The sequence below is a fragment of the Rousettus aegyptiacus genome, unplaced genomic scaffold (genome assembly GCF_014176215.1).
Source record: "Rousettus aegyptiacus isolate mRouAeg1 unplaced genomic scaffold, mRouAeg1.p scaffold_m13_p_1, whole genome shotgun sequence".
NCBI classification, from domain to species: Eukaryota; Metazoa; Chordata; class Mammalia; order Chiroptera; family Pteropodidae; genus Rousettus; species Rousettus aegyptiacus.
The window spans coordinates 162,449,318-162,477,281 of NW_023416284.1; the positions used below are offsets into that span (position 1 = coordinate 162,449,318).

Consider the following 27,964-nt stretch of genomic DNA (forward strand, 5'->3'; position numbering starts at 1 on the left):
CGAGAGCTTTCTCGAGACGTCGTAAATTAACGCCATTAACTGGAAAAGCAAAAAAACTTTTTCAGATAAAAAATGTTTTAGAAAATAAATTTAATTAAGGATTAGCTTTGCTAATTATGTTGAATGGTGGACCTTTCCTGTAAATTGAGCTAACGAGAAATTTCTAAGGTTTCGACAAAAAAAAAAAATTAAAATTCACTTATATTATACTTTACTCCAGAAATTACATATTCGTGTTTAGATAACCGCTAAAAATGCACAAGAAATGCATTTGTTTTCGAAATCTTTTTAAGCAGCTCTCAAGCAAGAGACTGGCCCAAGAGCTTAGCCTCCCTCCCTTACCCGACCTCGCCTAGCTCGTGGGATGGAGGGGCCTGACTTCCGGACCAAGAAGGAGGAAACGAAAGTGGGGGAAAGGGCGGGGAAAGTGACGGGAGCAGTGAGAGCCGGAAATAGGCGGCTAGCGAGGCATTCAGGAGCGCCTTGTCCGGCGACGCTCTAGCCCCCTCGCGTTGTCTCTATTGTCCCCCGCGTCTCCTCTATTTATTGTCGCCGGGAAGCGGCGGCCGCCCCGTACCCGGAACAACAAAGCCTGAAAGACGGAGCCCGAGCCTCGGGGGCTCCTTAGCAACGGGCCGGGGCGGGAGTTCCATGGAGACTGGGGAGCGCGCTCGCCTCATCATCATCCTTGCCCTCCAGCTTATCCTTCGCGTCCGACGCAACCGGCAGCACCGCTGCCGCCGCGTCCTCTGCCACCGCCACCTCTTCCCACGGTAACCCCGTAGGTGACCCTGGACGCGGGGAACGCGGGCAGCTGGGCGGCCTGAGTGCCGAGCGCTGGGCATCTGGGCGCGGGGCGGGCGTGTGCGGAGCGGGGGCCGTGCTGCGGGTGGGTTGTGCGGTGGCGGATGACTGGCTGGAAGGGAGGCGCTCGGGTAGGAGGAATTGGTCCGGGGACCGAGGGAGGGTCCAGTTCTTAGGAGGACAAGGCGGTATGTGGGGATCTTATTAGGGATAACGGAGTGGGGGTGGGGCGTCACTGCCTGGGAGTGTTATCCAACGGGGTGTAGGATAAGAAAGAGGTATTTTCTTTTTCATTTTTGCTACCTCTGGGAAAGACTGAAGAAGGGAGATTCTCCATCTGTCTCTGTGGAGCCCTCACCCAGGGAAAGAGGGATCGTTCAAAGATGCTAGGGTTCCGTTGCTTCCCAGAAAACTTAAGTAGCCCCTGCTGCGGCGGGAAGGCTCCCACATAGCACCTTCGTCGGTTCCTGGTTCTGGCAATGCCAAAAGCCCCGCTTTATTTTATTATTATTTGTATTAACCAAAAATGTGAAGAAGGATCTGGAAACTGAGGAAGATAAGGTGAATTGTGCGTAGGGCTGAGCAGGAACAAGAGTCGGGATAAGCGCCAGTAAGAATCTTAAAAGTAAATTTAATTGAGAGTGATGATTTTTAAAACTCTCTTTTGTCGAGATGTGCATCTGCGGGTTCTGTCAGTGTGCTCGTTGCAATAAGGCTTAGACTGCAGCCAGTCCACATCTGTGAGCTCTCTGACTGCATCTGTCACCTGCAGTTCCCAAGCGACATTGGCAGTTAATCTGCGTGGGCTTGTGTATTTAGAGTTAAGAACAGTGCCTTAAAATTGGCTCAAGAAAAGAAAAAGAAATAAGCTTGGTGTGATTTTGTGTGAAGAAACAATGGCAGATTCCCTGGGGAAATTGAAAAAGAAATGGGAGAAGGTTCAGTTATAATCTGAATAATTTTCAGTCTCTTTGAAAGTTTGAGAAAATGACAGACAGTTCATTCAAATCAAAGAGCTTTTATCACTAATTTGTTAAAAGAATTATTTAGGTTGATCTGTCCAGTTAAACACTTATTGGTGTATGCTATGTCTTTAAGCCTTACGTCACTACTTAATGGTTTTATACATTCCAAAACTATTCTAGGTCAGTAAATGGGGTTTTCCTGTGGCATACTAAAAAGGCCACATATACATGTTATAATAATACCATTTTTGTGTTCAATGAGAACAGAACTCTTTATATAAAATTGAAGATTAAAGATAAAAATAAAACTGATATATTACAGAAGAAATTATGTCAAGCACAGCTTCTGTTTGTCCTCCACCTTTTTTGCTAAGCCTGGCTTCTCTTAAACGAAAAGGTGTTTTCTTTATCCTCAGCCTTCTCTTCTTATATTCTGTGTACTCAGAGTCAGTCTCAGAAACCGTAATGATCTGTGTGTTCTTTATTTTGACTGATGCCAGAATATAGTTTTTAACATAGGCCTTTTCATGGAATTGATGTTCGATGTGTCTTGTTAAAGGGATGTAGATGCAAAGAGGTGGACAGTTTCCTTTAATAAAGATGGGAAGTATAAACACTGGGAAACTTAAAATTGCATTTTAAAACTCTAAGAAGAAAAACTCAATATCATCTTTAGGTTAATGACTCAAGAACTGTTAATGTAATTTTTCATATAACTGTTCTTCTGTGAAAGATATGCTGGGAGGTGACCCTACTGGAGGCTCTTGGATGTTAAGTGCCAAGATGTTCATAGTACATATGTGACATTGTGAATTCCCTCAGTCTCAGGGCTGCCATCACACTCACTTCACCTAGACCTAATTCGCTGTTGCATATATTCCTTACATGTTTGAGTGGAGGTCAAACTCTACCTTGCACCTTTATTAACAATCCAATTTCTCCTTTCCTTGCTCTCTGCTCCAACACTGACGTTTGGTGTTGTCTTATTTCCTCTCCTTACTTAATCATGTTCCAATCAAAAATGAGTTTTTATTCTATTGTATTATTTCTGTTTCTCAGGGGGTTTTCAACATACCTCCTTGGCTTGTATATCCTTTTTATTAATATTACTTTGTTACATTTTCTTTCTGTATCTATCCCCTTTATTTGAAGAATTGAAGTGGTCATGTTAGATGTTCTGTATTCATTCTGAATAAATGTTGGTTGTGCAATACAACAGGTAAGAGTCTTATGCTGAGAATCAAAAGACTTTTGAAATAAGGCATGTAAAAATATTTAAACTTTTAGAATCAAAGGTGTTTTAGAAATCCAAGTGGTAATAATGTAATAGTAGACATGGTCACTTTTTTTAAAAAGTAGAGCCTGCTATGTGATTTTAATTGAGCCTTAAATTTTCATATTCTTATTTTAAAAAACTTCTAACATCATTCTTTTCTGATCATTTTTCATTTGAATATTTAACTGAAATTATATTTTGCCAAATTCAAGGGGACAAAATGATTTCCACAGATTTTTCTTCATGTCATGTCAAAATTTTTGTGGATGTATACACATAGATAGTACAGAATTTGTTATAAAGTAAGACAAACACATACGCAATACAGCTGAACTTTTTTGGGGAGTGTTATTATGTATTTGGCATGTTATTTTAAAAATCAGCCAAGAGTATATAATCTAGTTGAGTGGGTATCAATGCTGTTTTTAGATGCAGGAGGCTGGTAATAACCTAGAGATTGATTTCCTTCTGTTGTGTCATAGACCATGTGATGAGATTATTATTTCTAGACAATTGAAGTTTAAATTGATTTTAAAAGAATATAATAGAATGTTTCCACAATGTCTGTGAGTCAAAACTTGTAGTACTTTGAATATTTAGCTGTATTGTGACGTTTTGAATTAATAAAGATTTCCTATAGTTTATATTCTCATTTATTGCACCTCTTATATGCCTGGTGCCACATCATCTGTGCAAAACTAAATGAAAGGTGTTTCTCTTCAGGTGCTTTTTGTGCACTTGTAGATAGTAAAGAAATAACATACATGGATACCAAAATATGACAGATGCAAATTTGAATTTTAAATCCTTTATTACATACTACCTGGTGTGATAGTTACTGGTGTACAGATTTCATCATACCTGCTAAATTGGAAGTTTCTTGATGTTCCGGACTGAGTTCCCATCATTCTGTACGTTCAGGTCATGTGTGAGTGTGTATTTGAAGATTAACGTGTTAATAGAAGGATACATATACGTTTTTTTACTTGAGGGAGTTAATCTAGTGGATGAAAGGAACCTCATCAAACAATAAAAATAATGGTAGATATAGTGTTCGCTCTTCTCACATGACTCCCACTTTGGAAAAATTCAAAATGGTGACAGTATATACATATCTGAGGTCTTTCCAAGCCACACAGATACAATCAACCTCTTATTTAAAAGAGAGATAGAATATGTGTATATAATTGTGAAAAAGCAATATTCCAGAAGTTTTCATTAGCGGAAAGGAATCAGGATGTATCAGAAATTGTACACAGGTCTAACTTACCTTGTGACTAACGGGTGATAAAATTCAGAATTTGGTTTAAATGGCTTGTTTTATATTGGAAGCATGCTGCTGGGGTCCCATTGAAATGTTTTCAAAAACAAGCTAAGGTGAATTCCAGGATGGTTCAAATCAGCCTTCATGTGGGAGTCAATACTGAAACTTTAAAATTTCACTGAAAAATACAAAAGTTTTTGACTTTGTGACTTTGACCATGCAACATACATCCATTAAGAAAGAATACTGAAAATCACACTGTGTGTTAAGGACACAGTTTTCTCAGGACATGTGTGGATGACTTTTGTGTTTTATGTTTAGCATCACAGATGTCTGTCTATAGACATTGGTCCATGGCGTGTTTTTTGGGGTTTTTTACTCATTTTGCTTTTTACCTTACACCATTTAAAAAGAAGTGAAAATTTGTTTTTATTAAATGGTTCCAAAGAATCAGATATTAACCTTCTTCTTCCTGATAAATTACTAATATTTTTATTGTGAGGCAGAATGGTTTTGATCAAAATCAGTTAATGCTTTTCAGGATTAGGGTTAGTATAGAGCTTAAGAGTATGGATTCTGGTTATAGGCTGCCTGTGTTCAGCATGGTGGCTATGCTGCTTATTATGGTCTTGGGCAAGTTATTAAATGCATAGCACTTAAACAATGCTCAGCATATAGTTAGCTGAAAAAATATTAGCTGGTGCTTGTAGCAGTGGTGCTTGGTAGTACATTAAAGGTGAATCATTAGACAATTGAATGCTTTCTTTCATTTGGATGCTTTCTATTAAAGCATTGAAATTCTTTGCGATCACTGACTATTGGACTTTTCTCTGCTGTTAGGTTTTGGGAGTGGGAAAGCACTTTTGTTTTAATTTTGAATTGTCACACAGACATTTGGTTATCAGTTATGGCAGATGGACTAAGTAAAAAGACATCTCTGTTTCTTGGAAAAGGGAGACCAACAAAGCCTGGTCTGGCACTGTGTTGCAGCTATTGAAATGCTATTTCCCTGTGGATTTGACTGCTTGTTTAGCTGTACGGTACTTCTGAATAAACGTAATAGACCCCAATGGTTTCATTTAGTAGGATTAGTCTTTCTTTAGTAGACGCTGTTTTTTACTTGTATAACCTTAAATGGTGGTAAACTCAAAACTTCATGTCATTGTTAAGCCGTTTATCTTGAGTTTTCTGTGTCATTATGAATGTTCTACATACAAGCTATCTTGTAATTTTAGAGGTAGCTGAAACTGCTCCTCTACTCCAATAGTTCATCAGCTCAAAAATGTGTAAAATTGGAAAATTATTTGTTTATGGTAAGGGTAACACCAAATAGTGAGGCTGCTTAATCAAAGGAATAACTTGATAAGTATAACTTTGTTTAGGCTGCTATTTAAATGGCTAAGTTTTTAAAGTTAAGTCCAAATGTTACAGTTCCGTTTTATGGACATTTGAAACTGCTAAATAGAAAATAAATATTTATGTTTAAATACAATGAATTGCAAACTTTTTCCTATTTTTGCTCATGTCCAAGTCTTGGTTTTGACTTAAAATAATGTTTTTATAAAATATGTCTTATAGAAATTTATGCAGGATATGTTATTAAAAAGTATGTTTGGTTTAAATGTTCAGGGGTAAAGTTTTGGAATTCTTTCTTCCATGTTCTATTTTTATTTGTTTTAGTTGGTTTTTATATCCATCCCCCAAGAAAATTAGCAAATATTTTGTATTAAGAGGTGTGGCTTTAGTTATTCTGTTTAAAGAGAGCAAAGTCTAGTTGATATTGTTGATTTGAGTAATAACTACCTTGGCCAGAATAGATTATTCCTGTAGCCATCATGGATTCTGGATCTAAAAAATATTGAGATAAACAAGGAAATGATCATGACTATCTCATGCACACACACGCACACACGCACACACACAGTATTAGGGGATTTTTAGAAAAATAGGTCTCCAAGGTGCCAATACTATTGTCCATAATAAAACCTGCCTGTATTGAGATAAAGATCTGTCTAACACATTAATGTTGCCCTAGTGTTCTTTTCATCACGCGTTTTCAGGGACAGATGTTACTGCCCTAATGATATGAAGATAGTAAAGCCAGTTATAAAAGTGCAAATGTGAAGATGGGTATTTGGTTTATGACTGTGTTCAACATTTATAGAACCTATCCATTGTTTGAACCTTTGCTAAGATTCATAGTGAATCTGAAGCTTTTGTGGGACAACCACACCTCATTCTTAATTTGCCAAATCATTTTGTTGAGCCACAAAGCCTTTTTTTCTTACTTGCTTATGGCTCCAGTGAGCTTAGTATTTCCAGTTACTTGTATGCATCTATAACCTTATAAAGTCGTAATGAGCGTCCCGCAATGCTCATGGGTCGACCACATCCCAGCATCTCTGCTGGTGGCAGGTTAGGGTGGTTGTAGGAGGCACAACAATGTTGAAGACACGGTCACCAGTTTGTTAGACCTTTCTGAACCCCAGCTTGGTACACTAGATTTCTTAACTCAGTTCTCTGCTCTTTCTGATGGTAGTGGTGGTGGTGGGGAACCCGAGGTAAAGGATCTGATATGTCACAACTGATTAAAAGCTACATGAATAATACTTTTATCATCTTAGCCGTATATTGCTAATGTAAGTCTTCAGGTCAGTGTAGCAGAGAAAACCTTTGGCTGGCTAGTAATCTTGAAAATTCTGCTTCAATACATAGTGTAGAACTACTTGGATAATTGTTAATTTGTGTGTACGTTAAGGATATGTGCCTTTTAATTTACTCTTTCGAGGCATTTTATTTTGGGCCTTTTAAATTGGAAGAGTTTCAAATGCCTGTAATTATATTAACTTAATTTGCCTTGTAGCCTTACTTTCACTTTGTAAAGAGAGGAATAATGGCTTTGGCATCAAACCCTGTTTGATTGGATGGTTGCTGTGCTGAGTTAGTTGACGTGGTAGCCAATCTATCTATAACTAGCTATCATGGAATGAATTTAGCATGTGGATGAGTTAGGACCCTTGAGAGTGAAATGGAGAACATAACTCTTAGGGGAGGAAAAAGGAACTATATGTCGAAAGTGCTGAGGCTCTGTATGTGTGTTTTAATTAAAATAATTATTGCCTTACATCAGAAATGTATTATATTACTATATTTGTAAAAGCTCCGGGAACACAATTGCCCTTCAGGATTTGGGGGTTTGAATTAAAATCGACAATAATATGTTAGGTGCAGGAGCACTAACTAGAACATACCAGAAAGTGAAATAAGGAAATAATAGAGTACTATTGAGGAACTTGAGTGGTTTGGGGGTACTAAGATTCTTATCATTATAGTAAAATATCTCTGCTCCTCTGTTTATTCCCTAGCCTCACAATTGTTTCTTTTAATTGCTTCTAAATAAATACTCATTTAATTCAGCAACTATTTTTTGAGTTGATGACTAAGTACTAGTTACCAAGAAAAATTCTAAAGACACACGTTTATATTAAACAATTCTCTTCAAGGAGCGTGGTGCCTGCAGTCTAGTAGAGTTGAAATACACACAGTACCTTTGCATTGCCTGTGACCTCAGCTTGGGGTCTTTTCTCTCAGTGTTTCATATGGCTGGCTCCTTATCCCTCAAGATCTGATTTTAAGAGTAATTTCTTATTTTTGAGCAAGTTAAGAGGCCTTCCTGGATCATTCCTTTTAAAGTTTCTCTTGTGTCATCTTGTTTCCTTTATTACGTGGATCACATTCTCTATTTAGTTGCTTCTCTGTTGTTCGCTTCTTCCACAGGAATACAACTGCCATGAGGGTTCCTTACCTGAATGTTTTGTTCTGAACTAGGTTCCCATGGCACAGTGGTTAATTCACATGTGTTTCATACTAAGTGAATGCAATTATGAGTAATAATTTGTTAGTCGAAGGAGTGGGGGAAAAGGGCATCCTAGGCATATATAAAATTAGGAAAAGATCTGCTGTTGCAAGAGGAGTGGTAAAAAGTTAAGACTGTTAACGTGTGTTGGAAGTGGGAAATTAGGTTACAAAAGGTATATTGGAGACATGAAGCTCACTGCATTCCAAGTAAAGTAAGTTAGATTCTGTTTTAAAGAGGTTTCTTTAAGCAGGGGCATGGCACAGTTAGGAAGATGCTTCTGGTTGCCTATTTGGTAGATGGACCGATCAGATTGTGGAGATTGCAAGCAGAGAGTTCCATTAGGAGGCTGTAGCCATAATGGCATATGAAAGCCCAAAATGAAACACTGATGCTTTGGATGTAGAAAAGAAGCTAGATGAGAAATTAAACGGGTATAGGAGAAAAAAGAAAAGATGAAGGATGATTCTGAAATTTCCAATTCAGGTGTGTGAAGTTTGGATGGTGGCTCCATTAACTAAAATTAAGAATCAAGAGACAGCAAGGATTTCTAAAGGGGTTAATTAATTTTAGATGTGTTGGTTTAATTCAATGAATGTGCCTAACAGACAGGAACATGGGTTTAGATCTTAGATAGGTCAGGATTGATATAGGAGCAATAATCCACTGGATAACAATTGAAAATTCAACGAAGGAAAGTATTTAAGGCAGTGATCTTAAATTTCAGGGATCTTAAACTCATTTGTGAATATGAAGAAAACAGTTACCTCCTCACATACAAATCTAAATTTTTATGCGTGTACATAAAAATTTCAAGGAGTTTCTCACTTCTGGAACGTATTGTTGAGCTTTTTAGGATCTGTCATGGACTTAAGGTAAGAATTGATTTAAGGAACAGACAGAAAAGTATTTGATAAGGGAGAACCTAAGATATAACAGAAACCAAAGATGGGAGCGGTACCAGAGGGAGAATTTTGAGAATCAGGGGTTCCCATTGCTTTATGCCCTGGAAAGATCTAGTAGGAGGGAGTTTCAGCTGTGACATTGGATTCAGAATGAACTATTCATTCGTAACATTTTAGAGGCAGAAGGCAGATCGTGTCGGTTTAGCACATGAATTCGAGTTAAGGAAACAATGCATGGGAAACAGAGTGCAGAAATCTTGATGTTCTCTGTGATAAACAGTCCCCATATGAGAATATAGCCCCTTTCAAAGACTTACTCGCTGAAAGGAAAATTCCATTATTTTGATGACCTATTGTGTTTCGGCCCAGTGGTTCTCAACCAGCTGTGCATTAGAAACAACTTGGAAATGTTTTAAAAATCAGGGCCCTTCAGAGGTTAGTTAATATCTTTGGGTGTTGAGCTTCTTCATAGTTTTTATTTTGTTTGTCATCTTGATAATTAAGAACCAATGTCCCAGTCAGAACACTTCCATCACTCTTATTGTGTGTTCTATGTAAGAATCCTTTCTTTTACTTGTATGTTTCATCACTCAGTTTACCATTGCGCTAGTTTTAAATCAATGTCCTTGAGTCTTTCTCATAGACCTTAGTTTCTCATTTTTAAAAAATGTATGACTTTCTTCTGATCTTTAGCCAAGTTCTCCATGTTTTATCTTTTTTGAGTAACAGCCCTCATATCAATGAAAGATCTGACCCTTTCTGAGTAAAACAAGAAATTTTTAATTGTGCTTACTTACATGTGGAAAGAGTATTTATTCTGTAATCCTGTTTGCTTTTATTTAAGTATGTTACATTTCTTACTAAGTAATTAAAACTATTTTTTTTTAACCAGTACAGTTTGAACTCTGTGCACTGTTTCCATAATCTTACCTTCCTTTTCTTTTATGGCAGTCATGTATGATGTAGACCTTAAACAGGTTGTCTATACTAATACATTTTGTATAAAGGGTAAACCTATAAAAACAGTTGAAAGAAAACTTTCAAAATTGGAAATTTCACCTCTTGTGTTTTCACTTTGCAGTACTTTCTCTTGATGAAATTCTTGATTAGCTGTCAGCAGTTCAAGTTTGAACCCTGCATTCACACTCTTGCTGTACAAATCAGAATACAGAGAAATTTGAACTTTATGCATGCCAACCCTGATACCAACCAGAAGCTGAAAGGCTTACTTGGTTTGTCAGCTGCCTAGTGAATTAACATTTATACTTGCAAAGAAAATAATAATCTTTACAAAATTATACTGTTTTATTAGCGTCGGCTTAATGGCTAAATTAGTCTTACAAACTGTAATTACTTATTATGGTTAACGGGACAAATATCAAGATTCTCTAGAAAGAAATAAACTTCCTAGTTTTTTAAATGACCATTCATAATATGGGAAAATAGGGAAACATAATACCTGTGGAGAGAACTGACGCCTTACACTTGTAATGAGATGAACATGATAAATTTACACTTTAAATGGAAAGAACATGATTAACAGTTTTGCTGCAATTTAATATCCGAGCCAATCAACAACTATTTATTTTGGTTCAAAATTGCTTTGTTATTACTGGAGATTTTTTTTTTTAATTCACTGTTTAATTTAGTTATTTTTAAAATGCTGATTTTATTTATAAGATACATCAAAATTGTATTCCTTATTTTTACCCCTTGCTTTTAGACTTGAAGGAACATGATGTTTTTGTGTTCCAAAGCTTAAGGACCGCAACAAATAACTGGAAATCCTTTTTATTTTTGAACACTTCTCTGTCTATGGAAGGTTAGCAAAACAAATAATAATAGTAACAATGAGAATAGTTAAATTTGAATGCTTACCATGTGCAAGTACTGTGCTAAGTGCTTTGCATAACTTCAATTTTCACAACACTGTTATCTTGACTTATTTTACAGATGAGAACACTGAGTCACAAAGGCATTAAATAACTTACCCAGGGTCACATGAATGAAAAATGGTAGAGTCTGAGTTTAATTCAAGTGATCTGCCCTAGAGTCTGACCTCTTAAACGTGTGTATTGGGAAAGGGGTTCTGTGTAGATACTACATTTTTATAATCTCAAGCTAACGGTTAAGCTTGTATGGACACTGTATTGAATGTGTTTAGTGCCTTGGGAATTATGCCAAGGCTAGGGTACAAAAATAAGTAAGATTTGATCATATGTCTGAGAAGCTTATGTCTACCAAGGAATCATATATAAATAGGAAATTTCACTAGAGCGTGGGGAAATGTAGTGATAGTGGTATATACATAGGAGCATGTAATGGAACTCAGCAGGGATACTCTGGCTCAGTCTTGGGGATCAGATGTCTTAGTTCCTATGATTTTTTAATTTTACCCACCGTGGTTTTAATTACCTTCTATACTAGGATTTCACTAATTTCTCCCTCCAATCTAGACCTAGAGCTGTCTGGAGCAATGTACTCTTACCTGATTGCAAGTTCTGTATCTCCTCTTGTGTGCCACAGAAGTTCCTTTGGTTCAGTGTCGCCCGAACAGAATTCTTACCCCTCCTTCTTTTTCCATCCATCCTGCAAACATGCTCTCTCTTCATTGTTCCTGTCTCAGTAAATAGTATCTTAAGCCACATACCTAGAGTCATCCTTCAGCTCTCTTTTCCTCTTCCCTATATCAATCACAAAGCTCTGTTCACTCTGTCTCCTGAAAATGTCTCTCTTCTGTCTACTTCCATCTTCATCCACCCAGGTCTCCACTGCTGTCATCTCTCACCAGGACTGCTGTGCTAGACCCTTAAACGTGTGTGTTGGGGAAGGGGTTCTGTGTAAATACTACCTTTTTATAATCTCAAGTTAATAGTTAAGCTTGTATGGACACTGTATTGAATGTGTCCATTCTTATCTTCCAGTTTGTGCTCCTGGTACAGAAGTGGCAGTGATATATTTTTTAAAAACATATACATCATGTCATCTCTTGCTTCTCTTTTAACTCACTATTGTTCTTGGAATAAATATGAAAAATTTTATTTAACATGGCCTAGAAGGAGTTATTTGACCCTTCCTTGCATCTCCAGCCTTGTCTCATGCAACCGTCCCATTCACTCTTCTCACTGTAGCCATGCTGACATTTCTTCAAGTCTGAACAGTTTAAACTTTTAACTCACCTTAGAACTGAAAACACCTGGCTTTTCCCTCTGCCAAGTCTTGACTACTCCTGGATCCCATCCCCTAGCAGGAGGCATAATGCTTAGATTTCTCATTCATTGTTATAGAATTGATTGGATGAGGGCGATACTGAGCCGGCCATAGAAGTGGGGTTAAATCATTTTTAGCAGAAGGAATAGCATAAGCAGGCAAAACATTGATATTCTTTACATGTAAGAGCTTTTATAAATCGGTAAAAAATCTCAGAAGGAAAATGAACAAAATATATGAAATAGTTAACAGAATAAATATAAGTAGTAATATTTGGAAACTTTATTCTCATTTGTAAGTATTCAAGGAAAATTAATTCAGTATTGCTATTTTTTTATATCAGGTTGTTAAAAGGTTTTGGTGTGACTTCATGAGATCAACTTTGTTGACTAGGTAAAATAGCATATGTATGTATGTATGTGTGTGTGTGTGTATGTATATTCCCAGTCTTGTGTAATGTGCACAAATAAACATGGATTTAGCAGCCTTAAAACGTGTCTATATGAACATAGAAAAAAACTTAATAATTGCAACTGTGGTAATTATCACTTTTTTCTTTGCGTATGTCCTATATAATCAGAAAATGGCACGCTATTTTCTTTAAAAGCCATACATTAAGACCATTAATTAGAAATACTAAGTCCAAAATTTTGCTTTTAAATAATACAGAATTGCTATGTTAAATTTCTTATCTCAAAATTTGAATACCCAAGTTTCAAGTTGTATTCAGTAAAATATACTTTTTTCTCTTGTTATCTGTAATTAGACATTAGTTAAAAATAGTATTAATGTTAACGCTGACTAATATGACATTCATAAAGCACATTTAATTTATGAGGTGCTCATTTCTCAAAACAATCTTGAATAAATTGTGGGGTTTGCATTTAACAAATAAAGGTAAGAACAGTTCAGAACTGTCATATAGCTTCCATTAGGATCACATTTTAAACATCTAAGTTTTCTTTGTAGATACATCTTAGTGCATTCATTCTAAAATAGTGAAATTATTAAGTAGGCTAATGTTTAAATATTATTATTAATATGGGTTGGGTTATATATTTCTAAATTGCCAAATACTTCATTTTTTTTTCAACTGGAACTTTTTCATGAGAGTGTAAACCACTGACTTACCTTTCCTTAAGCACTCACTCAAAAAATCAGCATTTAAATCTTTCTTCACAACCTTTTAGATACCATTACAAATATTTTATTGACTGAAACCATCTTTTTTTAATAGATGGTTGCTGACAACCCTCGGAGTTATTGTTAATTAATTTCCATAAATTTTTTTTGTACTTTTAATACCGATTTTAGAAAATTGTAATAATTTGTTATGGTGCAAATCATTCACAAGAATGCTACCTGCTTACCAGTCTTCAGAATTTGTATTTAGATTGAGTCAGAGATATAGTAGGTGGAGACAAGCAATGAAGATAGTTAAACTTTCTGTTTAACTTAATGTAATGATGGTTTTGTACATAAAATAACTTTTGTTTTTAATTAAGCATTTTTAAAATGTCTTATATTATGCATAGTATAATTTATAATCCTTTCCTTGGAAAATACAAGGGTTTTTGTGACCAGGCATACTGTTAATATAATTTTTTTCATGTGGCTAGAATATAAAACTGCCAACCCTGAGGACTGGTGTATAAGCTTTAGGCCATGCACAAAAATGTCTTCATTAGAAATTGTCACCCTGCCAAATAAGTAAAAGGTTTTCCGGTTTTGTTCAGTCTATGCTGTTTCTCCTTAGTGCATCTAACTTTATTCTTTTACTGCCCCTTTGAACACAAGTGCAGGTTGAAGGTGGGAAGTTCAGAATTGGAATGTTAATTTAACTAAACCACAGTAGTAGCCCTAGAACTAAAATCGAAATTTAGTTTATATTTCCTAAATTTGTCTATAGTATGTCTTCATCTAAGATGTTAGAATCCGAGATTTTAGAATTAGACAAGATCTTAGAAACCATCTAGTCTCGTCTTCTACTTACCAGAAGACTCATTCTATAACATTACTAACTGTTGGTAAATTATCTAGCCCTATTTCCCCCACCTCCCTTTTTTGACACTTATCTTCTGTGGAGTCCACTACTTGGCAGATATTTCAATTTTTGTTTTGTTTTGTTTTTGATATGACTTCATGAGATCTACTTTTTTGTGACTAACTGGATCTCTCAGTTTCCTTTTTATTTAGGTATTTAAGAACAACTGCTATCTTTCTTGTGCTAAATGTCCTGAGACTTTCCTCGCACAACTGTTTTTATATCTCATACCATCTTATTTTCCTCTGGATGTCAGTACCCTCTTTAAACGATAAGGTCAGGATATTCTAGGTGTTTTGGTAGCAGAAGACTGTTACTTCCTTTGTTCTGGACACTCCTGTCTAACCTATGGTTTGGATGGTTGTTTGTTGGTTTGCTTGCTTTAAAGTAATATAATTAAAACCCCATATACCTCAGAATAGATTATCTAAATTTGTCTGGTTCCTGTGGCAAGATTCCAGATATTGAGAGAGTCATATGAAATTTTATTCAAATCTATTACTGAGTTCACATAGTGAAAAATACTTGTATTTTAAAGTAAATTACAGACATGACATCCCCTCTTGAATATTTCAGGGTGCATCTCTAACAGGCTTATTTGTCTACATAACTACTTTATTATTTCACTCAAAAGTAACAGTAATTCCCTAATATTTATCACTCAGGATTCATATTCAAATTTCCCTCAAATATCGTTTAGAGCTGTTTTTTCTTACCAGGATTGAAAGAAGGACCATGATATACAGCTGTTTTGGTCATTTAAATAAAAACATAAGCTTTATATTTATCAGCATTAAATTTTATTTTATTAATATTACTTCATTGGGCTAGCCCAGGAGCAGCACTCTTTTTCTTAAAGGACCAGATAGTAACTATGCTAGGCTTGTGGATCATTTGGGCTTTGGCAGAACTACTCAGCTGTACCACAGTCATTACATAAACACATGAGCATGGTTATGTTTCAATAAAACTTTTTTTTTTTTAAGATCTAATTGGCTTTGTGAAGCGATTCATGAATGGGGCAATAATAAAACCTTTTTTATAGAACAAGCACTGACCCTTTGGGTATAGTTTTGCTCACCCTTGCTTGACCTATTAAGATCTTGGGTTTCTCCTGACTGTTGTCAAGTTTCATATCAATTCATTAAATACTGTTTGGTTACAATGTTCAACTACATGTCAGTTCATCAAACAGTAATAGCTACCATTTCATAAATATGTCATATGCTATGTACTTGACCTAGGTAATTATTTTGAATCCTTAAAAGCATCCAGGGAAGTACAGTGATATTATTATTATTATTAATTTCCACAAGAGAAAAGTAAAGTATGTGCTGTACTATTAAACAGATAAAAAATAACATCCTTTTTTTAAAAGGCAAAATGTTCAGTTACTCCATCTTTGTAACAGGCATGTGTTGAGAAACTGAAGTATAGTAATCTATCTGTTGGAATCACAGTCTGAAATGTCTGTTTCCTAACCTGATATTTTGGGAGCTTTGTAAAGAAGAGTTAGTTTAGATGGTGTGTCTTACTTTTAGAAAAGAATGATCTCTAAGAGACCATATGGGTTCTTGTTGTGTTTGCAAATTAGTCTATATCCATCCAGTCTTACCCTTTTGCCATTTCAAATCATGTATGGTAATTTTGTGGTTAAACCTTTTAGGCCTCTCCCTCAGTACCCTCAGATGCAACTTGAATACACTTTAAGTAGCTAGAATCTACTTTTTTGTATTCTTAGGTTTATTTAGTTTCATTCTTTAGCTTTTAGTTAGATTTTAGAGTAATTTTTGGTTTCTTTTTATGACAATGTTTATTGCGTCTTTTCAGTTTAATTATCTTTCCTAGTGTGGAAAATTTTAAATGTAGTAGTCTTAGATGTAATTTGTCTTAAAAGCCAAGAGATGGCAGTGTTTTCCAGGCTATGCTTTAAGGTTGCAGTTTGTGATGATTGCTGAATGTTTTTAATACCGCTAGAAAATCAGAGGACCTAAAGAACTCAAGTATTGTCCATAAAATTATAGATTGAGAAAGAAGTTGCTTCAACTTCTACAATTCATTTTAACAGAAAGCTAGAAATACGACATTTCTGAAGTCAGGACAGCTGCAATTTTGAACTTTGCTTTTATTTGAAGGAAGTATTTGACATACTTATACTAGGTATTTACTTAAGAAATAAGACAAAACACCTTACTAAACCATGTCTTAATATTAGGCATGTCTTAATTTGGGCAGTGAGAGAATAACTGATAATTTATTTAAATCAAAATGGAATTAACTTTATTTTTCTGATAGTGAATCTAATATGTATTTGCTATTTTAAAAACTATCTGGACTCTACAAAACAATAGAAGAAAAGAAAATTTGTCACTCAGTCGCCAACTCTGAATATAGTAATTGTTATCATTTTGGCTGTATACCAGTACATATGTAGATATATAAACCAAAATGAACTCTTATCAAACATATCCTTTTTTTCACATTTTGGACCTCTGTCTACATTCATGTAATTTTATAATTTGTAAAATCTGCCTACTAGTCTATTATATAAAACTGCTATACTTTATTTGTTCCCTTCGGCATACAGGTTGTTTTGTTATTACAGAATTGCAATGTATAATCTTATACTTTGTTCAGTTGAATTATTTTCAAGATGCATTCTTAATAATCAACTTCAATTCAGCCTATATGTACATTTTAAATCATTTGAATGCACACTGCCTGTAGAAGGTTTTTGTTCCACATTATAAGACAATGCTGGTTTACACACACCTTCACCAGCACTCTTATATTTGCCAACATAAATAAGTGGTATCTCCTTCCTTCCTTTAAGTTAGCATTTCTTCATTACTAGTGAACTTAAAACCCATATTTTTTAAAGACAAGATCTTCTAAATAAATAATTAGTACAAGAAAAGTAGTGGAAATTTAAATGTTGTTAGAATCCAGAAATAATGAAAACACTGTATATCAACTTAAGACATACCCAGACCACTTGGTTATATCACCCTAAATGTTCATACATATTAGGCATCCAGCTTACTTTCCAGTGTAAGAAATTAGAAAAAGAATAGATCTGTAGAAGAAAATGATGCATATAAGGCAAAAAATTTTATATAAGAGAATCAATTGACTGATGATAGTTTTTGTTCCTTAAAGAAACTTAACAAAATAGAGAAACCATTCAGCAAGGTTGAGGGGGGAAAAAGCAGGGATAAGTAATATAAGGAAGAAGAGGTAAATATACTACAGCAGAGATTTTAAAAATTGATTTAAAAACTATGGAAAATTTCCCAGGAAAATTTAGTTTAAGAAAACTGACTCAAGAAGAAATAGAAGACATCAACTACCCTAAAACCCTTAAAGAAATTAAAGTAGCCTTTTAAAATCTGCCAAGCAAAGAAACAGATTCAGACAGTTTTTAGATTAGATCTTCTAAACTGTCCTCCAGAGAATTAATAAAAGAAGGACAGTCCAAGAAAGAAATATTATAGGCTAATTCTACTTATGAGCATAGCTGTACCAATCCTACAGTAGATGTTAGGAAACCAAATCCATCAATGTGTGAGGTTTTTTTTTTGCTCATGACTTAATTGGGTTTAGGGATATAATATGTATGTAAAAAGTTTAAATTAATGATAAAACATCAATTCAGAGTAGAGGTTTCCTCTGGAAAGAGATGTGAATGTGGTTTAGGAGGAGTACAAGAGGAGGCATCAGTTGTACTTATTTTGTAGGCTGGGTAATGGATACATAGATGTTCATTACATTATTCTTTTTGCCCTTTTGTATATCTTAAATATTGCATACTGTAGTGTTAGCAGATATAACAGCTTCATGAATTTAAATGTGACTTTCAAATACTTTATTTTTTTATGGAGTCACTTAATATTCCCTCTGGAACTATACAAACCAGTTAAGAAATTTACATATGAACCAATATGAAATATAGAAAGTATACGACCTCTACATATACATTTTTATGGACATTCTGTTAAGGGCTTGTAGAGAAGAAAAAGACTCCTAGCTCTTTTGTGTTCATATGAAAATAGGTGGCTTTGGAAGTCAAGTTTCAGGCTTGTCCACTCCTAGTATTAAAAGAAATACATTGGAATTCTAGGTAGATAAGAAATCTAATACAGATTAGAGATTAAAATGTTGGATTTTCTAGTATTCATTCAACCATATAAATGAACATTTACTGTGTGCCAGATGTGTTGAACCATGGGAATGTACAGACTAAAATAGAAACACTTAATAACTCATGATGAACTATGCCCATGACCTCATTTTTAGAAATTAAGTTGCTGAAGTACAGAAACAGTCATGTATTTTAATTTCAAGGCTTCTTTGCATTCACAAAATTTGCTTTACCCCTTTTTTCTTGACTTATTTTTACCCTCAGTTCAGTACTTTAATATGTAGGGTAGTAGAACCACATCAATTTGTTTTAGCCTGTTTGATGTAAAAAAAACCTGAGTGAAACAGTAAATTTGACAGTTTTTTATATGTAATATCTCCTTAAGTAGTGCTTTTGGTAGCCTGTTCTCATAGGGAATGTGTCAATTAGGATTAGGTTTGGCTGCACACAACAGAAATCCAACCTAAGAGGAGCTTAAAATAGACATTGATTTTTCTCTCATATTCATGAAATCTGGAATTAGGAAGTACAGGGATAATAGTTTCCGGTATCAGGGACTCAGGTTTCTTTTGTCTTGACCGTTCTACCATCCTTATCTCATAGTCTCATCCCAGGTGGCTCCTTGAGCTCCAGCTCTCACTTCCAAACTCCAGGCAGCAAGCATAAAGATGGGCAGAAAGGAGAAAGGGGTTTTTGCTGGCTGAATTCAGTCCCTCTAAGCAGACTTTCCAAAAGACACAAAACCATTACTCCATTTTATAGTGTACCCAGCTAGACATCTGAGTTCTATTCCTTGTGAAGGAAGGGAGAAATGGATATTCTAAGCCTCTACTTCACTATTATAATATAATCATGAGAAATGATGCTAAGAAATCTGTTCTGCCTGTTGATTTGAGCTTATTTTACCCATAATCACTGTCATTTTTGTGTTATTATTTCCCAGCTGTATGTGATAAGCGCTTTTTAAACATTATATATAATCCCCACAACACTATTTGGTAGGCACTACCTATTACATGTCGCAGGTGAGAAAACCAAGGCACAGGCAGATTGCATAACTTGCCCAGGTTCTCTTAACCTGTAAGTGGTTAGTCAGACATTGAGCATGCTACTTAACATCAGTATTGATAACTGCCTCTGTCCTCTGTTTATTAGTCTACCTATCAGTCAGCCGTCCCATGACTTATTGAGGTTGCTCCAACATACACAAAGAATAAAGAGATAAGCAGATTGAAGGGGACTTAAAAGGGAGAAAATACAGTGAAGTTGAGGTATAATTGATACACAGAATTGAATGCTGTATGATTCTCCAGAGGTGCCAGAAGTCTTGATCTGACTTGTCTTTGTGTTCCATCAGATACTGAAAGGCAGAAAAACAAGGTTGAACTTTATTTGGACTCTTGGCATCTTCATTGCTTTAATTATAGTAATTTGAATCCTTATAAAGAATACTAGTTCTTTATGTTGTGGCCGCAAGGAATATTAAAGATAATTATAATAGTTTTGTTACTGTTCTCTGATTTTGTGAGTTAGATGAGCTGAATTACCATTACTTATTTTTTTAAGATATGGAAACCCAGTTAAAGAATTTTTTAGCTGGATATGGATCATATGCTTAGTACAAACAACGGCTCATTTTTGTTTGTTTATAGAAATGCTATCATAGTTTGAAAAGATATATAATGTGGAAGATTGCGATTTTGATAAAAATGGTGTTGTGCTAATTGTTTGTTAGATCTCCTCCATACACACACAGGTCTGTGAGCTCTCTGAGGACAGAAGACTTTGCCTTATTTATTTTTTTATCCCAATATCCTCAGTGTGTAGAAAGTGTTCAGTAAGTGGTTAATGAATGAATGACTAGTAAATGAGAAGTCTCTTAATTAATGTTATAAATAGTATTTCTACTTCTTTAAACTTAAGTCTATTATTCTACCTGAAATAGAGAAAAATGGGTCAACCTTTTTATAGCCCTAGGAGATAGGTTATAGTACCATTAATGGTTGGACCTTTTTATAGCCCTAGGAGATAGGTTATAGTACCATTAATGGTTGGACATTGGGACCACAAAGTACAGCTTTTGAACTTGGTGCCTTTGGAAAATTGCCCTAACTATGAAATACCTGGAACATAGTGGTTATAAAGGCAAGTAGCAGGAGATAAGTCTTAACAGGCTCCTGGCATGTTAGTTATTTATTAATTTTAAGGAATGAAAGCTAGGTCCAGATTTGGAAGGATTTTGTATGACGTGTTATCTTTTTTAAAAATGACATTTTTAGTGGGGAACAGAAGAACATGATTTGAGTAACATTTAAAAATACTCATTTTTTTACACTTTAGTTTTCAAAATTATTTAAAAATTCACAGAACATTTAATTACTTTTATTTCTCAGGATGTGATCTTCGTGGTGGGAAGCTAAGTTTTTAAACTACCCCAATGGATGCAGACAGTGATGTTGCATTGGACATTCTGATTACAAACGTAGTCTGTGTTTTTAGAACAAGATGTCATTTGAACTTAAGGAAGATTGCTTTGGAGGGAGCAAATGTAATTTATAAGCGTGATGTTGGAGTAAGTATCTGAATTTTGGTATGTATGCTACATAGTCTAATTTCATAGTGCTACAAATGTTATAATAAAATATATTCATTCTACAAATAGTTTGTGAGCACCTTACCATGTGCTTGTTTTACTGGATACAGCAGTGAGCTGTGTAGAAGTGGCCCCTCCTCTCATGAAGTGGCAGCTTTTAGAGATACTCATCTCCAAGTCTTACTAAAGAACTTACTGGTTGCTATACATTTTATGTTCTCTCAGTTTCTTTTAACTGAGGAAGGGGATGTTAATACTTTGATGTATTCTCATTCATATATACCTGAGTGATGCCCCTGTGTGTTTGTGCATGTGTATAGTAAATCTTGTAGTATGTTACATAGCCTCTTTAATTAGCTGAGGTACTTGATATTCTTTAGTAACAAATTGCTAGAAAATAGAGTTCATATCCTAATCTGTACATTTTAAATTTTAGTTTTCATTAAACCTATAATATTTAAAATAAAAGCTGACAACTGGCTTTTAACCTTAGTGTTTTGAGATATCATCATAAATGACAGTAAGTGTTCATTTGACTTTTATAAACCAAAGAATGATGAGATATATATCATCTACATTTATTTTAAAAATTAAGAATACATATGAAAGCTTTATTTAAGCTCTAAAAATTAGATGCCAGTCTACATAGGTAAATTGTCATTAGTTCTTAGTACTAAAAACTAAGTAAAGATGAATTAAATTCAATTAAAATTTTCAGCGATCCACAATTAAAGATTTTTAAGTTCATCAGTAATGCCATCTTCATTAAAAAAGGAGTAAATATATCTGCTAAAAAGTTTAGAGGAAAACCTAATGCATCTTTGAAACTTTCAGCATGCCTTATGGCAAAGAAGTCATTTTTTTCCTGGGAAGGTTAACAGAAAAAGCTGACTTGACAGACAAGCTGGTGGTGAAAGACAATTAAATGTAGAATAAACTTAGTCTAGTATTTCTCAGCCACTTATGTATAAAATTTTTATAATGCATTTTAGCTCAAATTTATTTTGAATCTTTGATAAATTTTGTCTCTTCAGATTTAATAGCTTTCCAGTTTGATAATATGGCATATGACAGAGAAAGAGAAGACCTCAAAATATAACAAGAGTTTTAAGGAAAAATGTCAGATTTGTTTATGTGTTACATTATTCACTAAAGATTTATCTCTCTTACACATAATAGGCATATAAATATTTTCATAAATGAAAGTTGCACTGAAAATTTAAATTTACATAACTTGTATCTTAATCCTTGACCTGTTTATATTCACTTTGTAGGTAATTTTTTTTCAAACCCATAGCTTTAAATGCCTTTCATATCTAAGAAATGTAGAATTACATCTCCAGCTCCTACATTTTGCCTGCATTCAAGATTCACATATGGAACTTGAATATATAATAGCCATCTCAACTATAAGACACAATTAAGATAGTGATGGGTACCATGAATCAGAATAAAGCAGTTAGAATGTAGAGGGGAGGGATGTTTGTTTTGGTGGAAGTCAGGCAAGGCCTTTCTATGGAGTTGACACGGTGAGAGACCTGAATGAAATGAGAATATTGAAGGAAAAATATTCTAGATGAAAGTAACAATTACTGCAAAGCTCCTGAGGCTTGAACAAATTTGCTGTGTTTGAGGATCCATACCAACTATAAATTGCAGTTATGTTACGGGAATGAAATGAGAGATGAAATTTATATACTTGGTAGTATATTGACTTCAGGTATTAGGGAGAGTTTTATAGAGACCACGTATTTTTAAATTAATTAAATGTCCTTTTGGATTAATACATTCTTTTGTTCAGTATGGTACTTTTTTCAGAATATGTGATTTGGAGAACACTTATTTCAATCTTGGGTAAGCTTGGAGTAGTATTTAAACATTAAAATAGCCACACAGAGCAGAACCACATGTGAAAATTAATCCTTATTATGTAATTTTTTTTCCAGAAAGTATTAATGAAGCTTAGAAAACCTAGAATTACAGCTACAATTTGGTCCTCAGGAAAAATTATTTGCACTGGAGCAACAAGGTAAATGTTACTTAGGTTTTTAATTTTCCCATCATGGAAAGTACATTTCTAGACTTGAAAACAGAATTATATGTATAGTTTGTTATGTTCCTCAGTATAAAATTTTTGTCCTATATAACTGATAATCTTTTTCTTTCCTTAAAACCATAGTGAAGAAGAAGCTAAATTTGGTGCCAGACGTTTAGCCCGCAGTCTCCAAAAACTAGGTTTTCAGGTAACATTTTCAAAAAATATCCCAACCAGGGATTTATTTTTAAAAGTTTTTAAATTTAAAACTTCTAATTTAATAGACTAAGGATATCATCGCAGAAACTTCTCTCGTGATTGACCTTTTTCTAGGTTTTTTATACTATTCTTCAGAGTAAAAATTTAGTAGCAAATCTTGTTTATGTGGGTATTTGAAAAAGAGCCTGGCTTTTCTTCCAGATTCTTTCTTGTAGAGACAGACTTGTTTCCTTACAAGTTAACTATCTTTTCAACTCTTTAAGTTTCCTCACTTGTGGAAAAAAAAAATCATATTTTTTGGTCATCTCAAGAGTGGTATGTAAGGGTGATTAGAGAGCTGTTGACATGTACACACTGGTTGGCATCCTCTTACACTGGTACAGTGACCATTGCTGTCAGGTTAGTCTTAAATACAATTTTATAGAGGTATAAATTGGAATAAAGTTAATATACATTGTAGACTTGCTAGGTCACTTGAGTAAATGAAAGACAGGTAAAGATAGTCTATGGCCCCTCAAGAAGTGGTTCTAGGCTGTTTGGGATTTGGATGGAAGTGATGGGAGTTGAGTTTTCTATCTTATGACTTTGGCCTCTAAGATGGAGGGTCATAGGATGGTACTGCAGTGCTGGCGGGGTATTGGGGGTGTTGGAGCTTCTGAGAGTGAGTGCAGTATAGAGAGCCATGATTAATGATGGTGCCACTTTACACAATTTTATGACTTTTTAAAGCTACCTTGTGTGAGTACTTATGTTGGAGGGTGGTTAGTTTATCCAGACTTATGGCTTTACTAGAAATGTTTGAAAAGATGATAAAACTCTTCAACATATTGATAGGAATGGTTGATGTTATTTTGAATGGACATTATTTTCAGTCTCGGAGCTTCGTGTCTTAGCATAAAATTAGAAATGTTGAGAGAAATCCCAGTGAGTTAAAGGCACAGTTTTATCACTGTATCCCTCTTCTGTATCCCAAAAGAAAACAAACATCTAACTAAACTCACAGAAATATTGTTTTACCTTATACATATAAGAAAAAGAATGATCTTTGGAGTTTAGTGTACACTTAGCTGTTTATTGAGTTTTAAAGTGACAACTTTTTTAACTCTTGAAAAGAGAACTCTGGCTTGATTTTTTTTTTTTTCTGTTATTCACTTTCCTGTCACAGTGGATTAAATCTCCCATTTAAAGTTTCAAAAAATTAAGCATAAGATTCAAAAGACCCCAGATGAACTGTTTTAATCATGCAAATATCTCAGGTTTTATTTATTTTAATGAGGTATTTGAGTTTTTTCTTTAATTATAGTATTTAAAGAGTCATTGATAACTTAAAACACTGTATCCATACTTAAGATATCTGTTTTATCCTGTTTGCTTTTATTTTTAAAGATTGAAACTTAATTATTAAGGATTGCCCTAAAAGCAGATTTTTTGTTTGTTTCAAAATTATTCACTGAGTTTTACTTCTCTCCTAAAGGTAATATTTACAGATTTTAAGGTTGTTAACGTTTTAGCAGTATGTAACATGCCGTTTGAAATCCGTTTGCCAGAATTCACAAAGAATAATAGACCTCATGCCAGGTAGGTCTTTAAGAAATCAAGATAACTTAGCAAATTTGAAATTATTTGTCAAGCTGTATAAATACTTATATTAATTGAGGTTGTTTTTATATAGTTATGAACCCGAACTTCATCCTGCTGTGTGCTATCGGATAAAATCTCTAAGAGCTACATTACAGATTTTTTCAACAGGAAGTATCACAGTAACAGGTATTTTATGATATTGGAACCAAACCTGTCAGTTATGAATTGAATGAAATAAGAGGTATCCATACCAAATCAGAAATAATATCTAATTTGTCCTCATTAACCACTTTTGCCCTTCAAGTGGAACCAGAATCTTGATTTTTAACTCTGCGGATAGTTTTACCTGCCTTTATATCCTATTTTAAAATCTTATATACTATTTTTTATATGTCTTCTTTCAGTCATCATTATCACAGTGAGGTTTATCCTTCTTGTTCCATGTAACTCTAGCTAGCTCATTCATTCTCGATGCTATATGATACCATTGTGTCAATATACTATCCATATGCATTTGGATAGTTTCCAGTTTGGAAGTGTTAAGAATATTCAAGCATATATTTTCATAATATGATTTTTAAATTTATAATAGCTTGCATTTAAAATACTCAAGAGAAACATACTTTATGAACTTCATAGAGATTTTACATAAGCAAAGTATTTCAGTATAATTGCTACCTATTTGTTACTTATTATGTATATTTTGTTATATCTTTTTAGTCTTTTAAGTATTTTGAAGGGGTGGTTTTAAGACTATGCATAGAGGTCAAAGGGTAGCGTCAGCCATGCAGGATGCTTTTTTAATGGTACTGCAGTTATAAATTGTACAGAGACATTACTTAGGAGTCAGGCCCAACTTCTGGCAAAAATTGAGTTAAGGGAAGTTTCCTTAGTATCTTTGAATTTTTCTTTTTATTCCTTCAATCCTTAGAGGAGAATAAAAATTATTAATTGACACCTTTAAACTCTCAACAGATAAGTTTTAATTTTGACCCACCCATGGGCTTTCACACTTTCCTTGGAGACTTTTAACGCCCATCACCAGGATAGAGCCTGAATATTAAAAATGGAGTGGTGGGGAGCAAGTCTGTTTCTTCCCTTTTTTCTCCTGTTTCTACACTTCGGAACCCAGACTTCTGAGGGGCCCCAAAGTCTTTTGATGTCTTTACTAAGTATAGAATAAAATGATGCATCTGTAAAATCTATGTCTTTATTGAGTTAGTAATTAACTCAGTAACAAACTTTTGACCTGGTTAATTGGTATACATTATATATTTGCATCTGGAATATCATGAAATGCTAACAATTTAGTGAACACATATTTATGGTTTCTGGTGGGCAAAGCACTGTCCTCCGTGGATGGGGTGAGGTGTCAGACAGGAGCAGACCAGGGTATGATGTGATCAGCACTGTCAAAGGCCCAGTGGGTGCACACGTACATTTTCAGTATCTTTCAAAGGAGGTCATTATTCGCTAGTGAAACCATTTTTATTCTAAATGAATTTTATGAAAATTTTCATCGCCCATTTTTGTGTCTTTTGAATTTAAACGAAAGATTACATTTTTTAAAAAAGTTATTTCTAGTGTTATATGGATTAATTAATACATAGTGTCACTTCATCCCCTTGGGCTTTCCTTTCTGTCGACTGAGTAAACTGTGAGGGCAAGATGGCTGGATTAGTAGCAAACACCTTGCTGCCCAGTAGTAGTAATGAGTGGGCATTTTTAGACTGTGTAGTTTATAACAGCCTCCATTTCCCAGCACTTTGGACGCGATTTTCTTTTATTCTACTGAGTTCCTCAACACTCCTATAAGCTTTCGAAGTAGCCTAACCAAAAGCCACACTGCAGTGACCAAAGGGATAATAGTCGACTAATCCCATTTGTTGTTTTTCCCTTTAATAAGCATATTGTAGCACTTTTTATTCTCCTCTATGATAGTTTGTGTGACCTTTTTTATGTACACTCTTCACACTGGTCACCTAAAACAAGATGAGTAACATCATTTTTGTTTCAAATTTCTTTTAATTGTTCAGAAAAAAATTTATTCTTTTGATTTTTATTATGACTCTGTGTATAATAATGTCAGTGTAGATTTTTTAAAACAATGAGCCTGAAAGTACTTAGATATTTTTAATTCTGAGAAATGAACTTTGCCTAAGTGCTCTCTCTGCTTCTCACCCATTCCCTCCTTGTGTTGCTTACAGGGCCCAATGTAAAGGCTGTTGCTACTGCCGTGGAACAGATTTACCCATTTGTGTTTGAAAGCAGGAAAGAAATTTTATAATTCATCACTTAATTGGTTAGAATCCCTAACTGAGCACCTTTTAAAACCTGCTGCACATTGGACTCAAAACAGAAGGAAAACTGGACCAACAGCAATCGAGGAAATAGACTCTTATTCTTTCACGGCTGCAGTGTAAGCTCCAGGCCCTTTGGGTTTTATTTCAAACCTTGCTGTAATATAAAAAGGAAGTTTACAAGACATGACATTGCTGCTTTTACAAAAGGACATTCTATTTATTTTTGCAGTAATTCTCATGTCCCCATAAGCAGAGCTGTCACAGTGTGCACTACCTTATATTGTTTTGTTGTTATTTTTTTCCAGTTTGAGCTAATGTGTTTTATTTGTGAATAGTCTTTTACATTTTTGTATGCTGAATATGGGCACCAAAGAACCTGTAAAAGTTATCTTTTTCAATTGAATGTGCACAAATAAAAGTTTGGAAAAGGTCTCTCTTCATATCCATTCTGTAACTTTTATTCCCCATTTTCTATTTTAATAAAAATTGTATTCATAATTCTTTTTTTAATCTATGCAAGCTTAGACTTTTGCTAAAGTGTGTTGGCTTCTTTTTGAAGTGTATTTTGTAAATATATATATACCACGTGTATATAATATCTTTTAATGCTCTGTTACCAAATATTGAATAGGAAATTTTTTCTTGCTAGAAATAAAAATGTGTATATAAATTCTAGGAAACCGGAGTAGAACTTTATAGATTAAGCTTAATGTTTTATGTTGCTAATTTAATATGATAGAAAATATAAATATCTTTTAAAGGTTACAA

At 34.5% G+C, this 27,964-nt stretch overlaps 1 protein-coding gene across 2 annotated transcripts; it reads left to right on the forward strand.

The window, feature by feature from the left end:
- The first annotated feature begins 542 nt into the window (after positions 1–542).
- On the forward strand, positions 543–27,871 carry TBPL1 (TATA-box binding protein like 1). Of its 2 annotated transcripts, none has more exons than XM_036221947.1 (7): positions 543–781; positions 20,859–21,037; positions 23,005–23,087; positions 23,238–23,301; positions 24,787–24,890; positions 24,985–25,079; positions 27,101–27,871. In XM_036221947.1, the coding sequence occupies exons 2-7, from the start codon at positions 20,903–20,905 to the stop codon at positions 27,178–27,180; spliced, it is 561 nt and encodes a 186-aa protein (XP_036077840.1). In that variant the 5' UTR covers positions 543–781; positions 20,859–20,902; the 3' UTR covers positions 27,181–27,871. The 2 variants fall into 2 exon arrangements, with proteins under 2 accessions (XP_036077840.1, XP_016011157.1); XM_016155671.2 differs by having other exon boundaries at positions 544–773.
- The last annotated feature ends 93 nt before the right edge of the window (positions 27,872–27,964 follow it).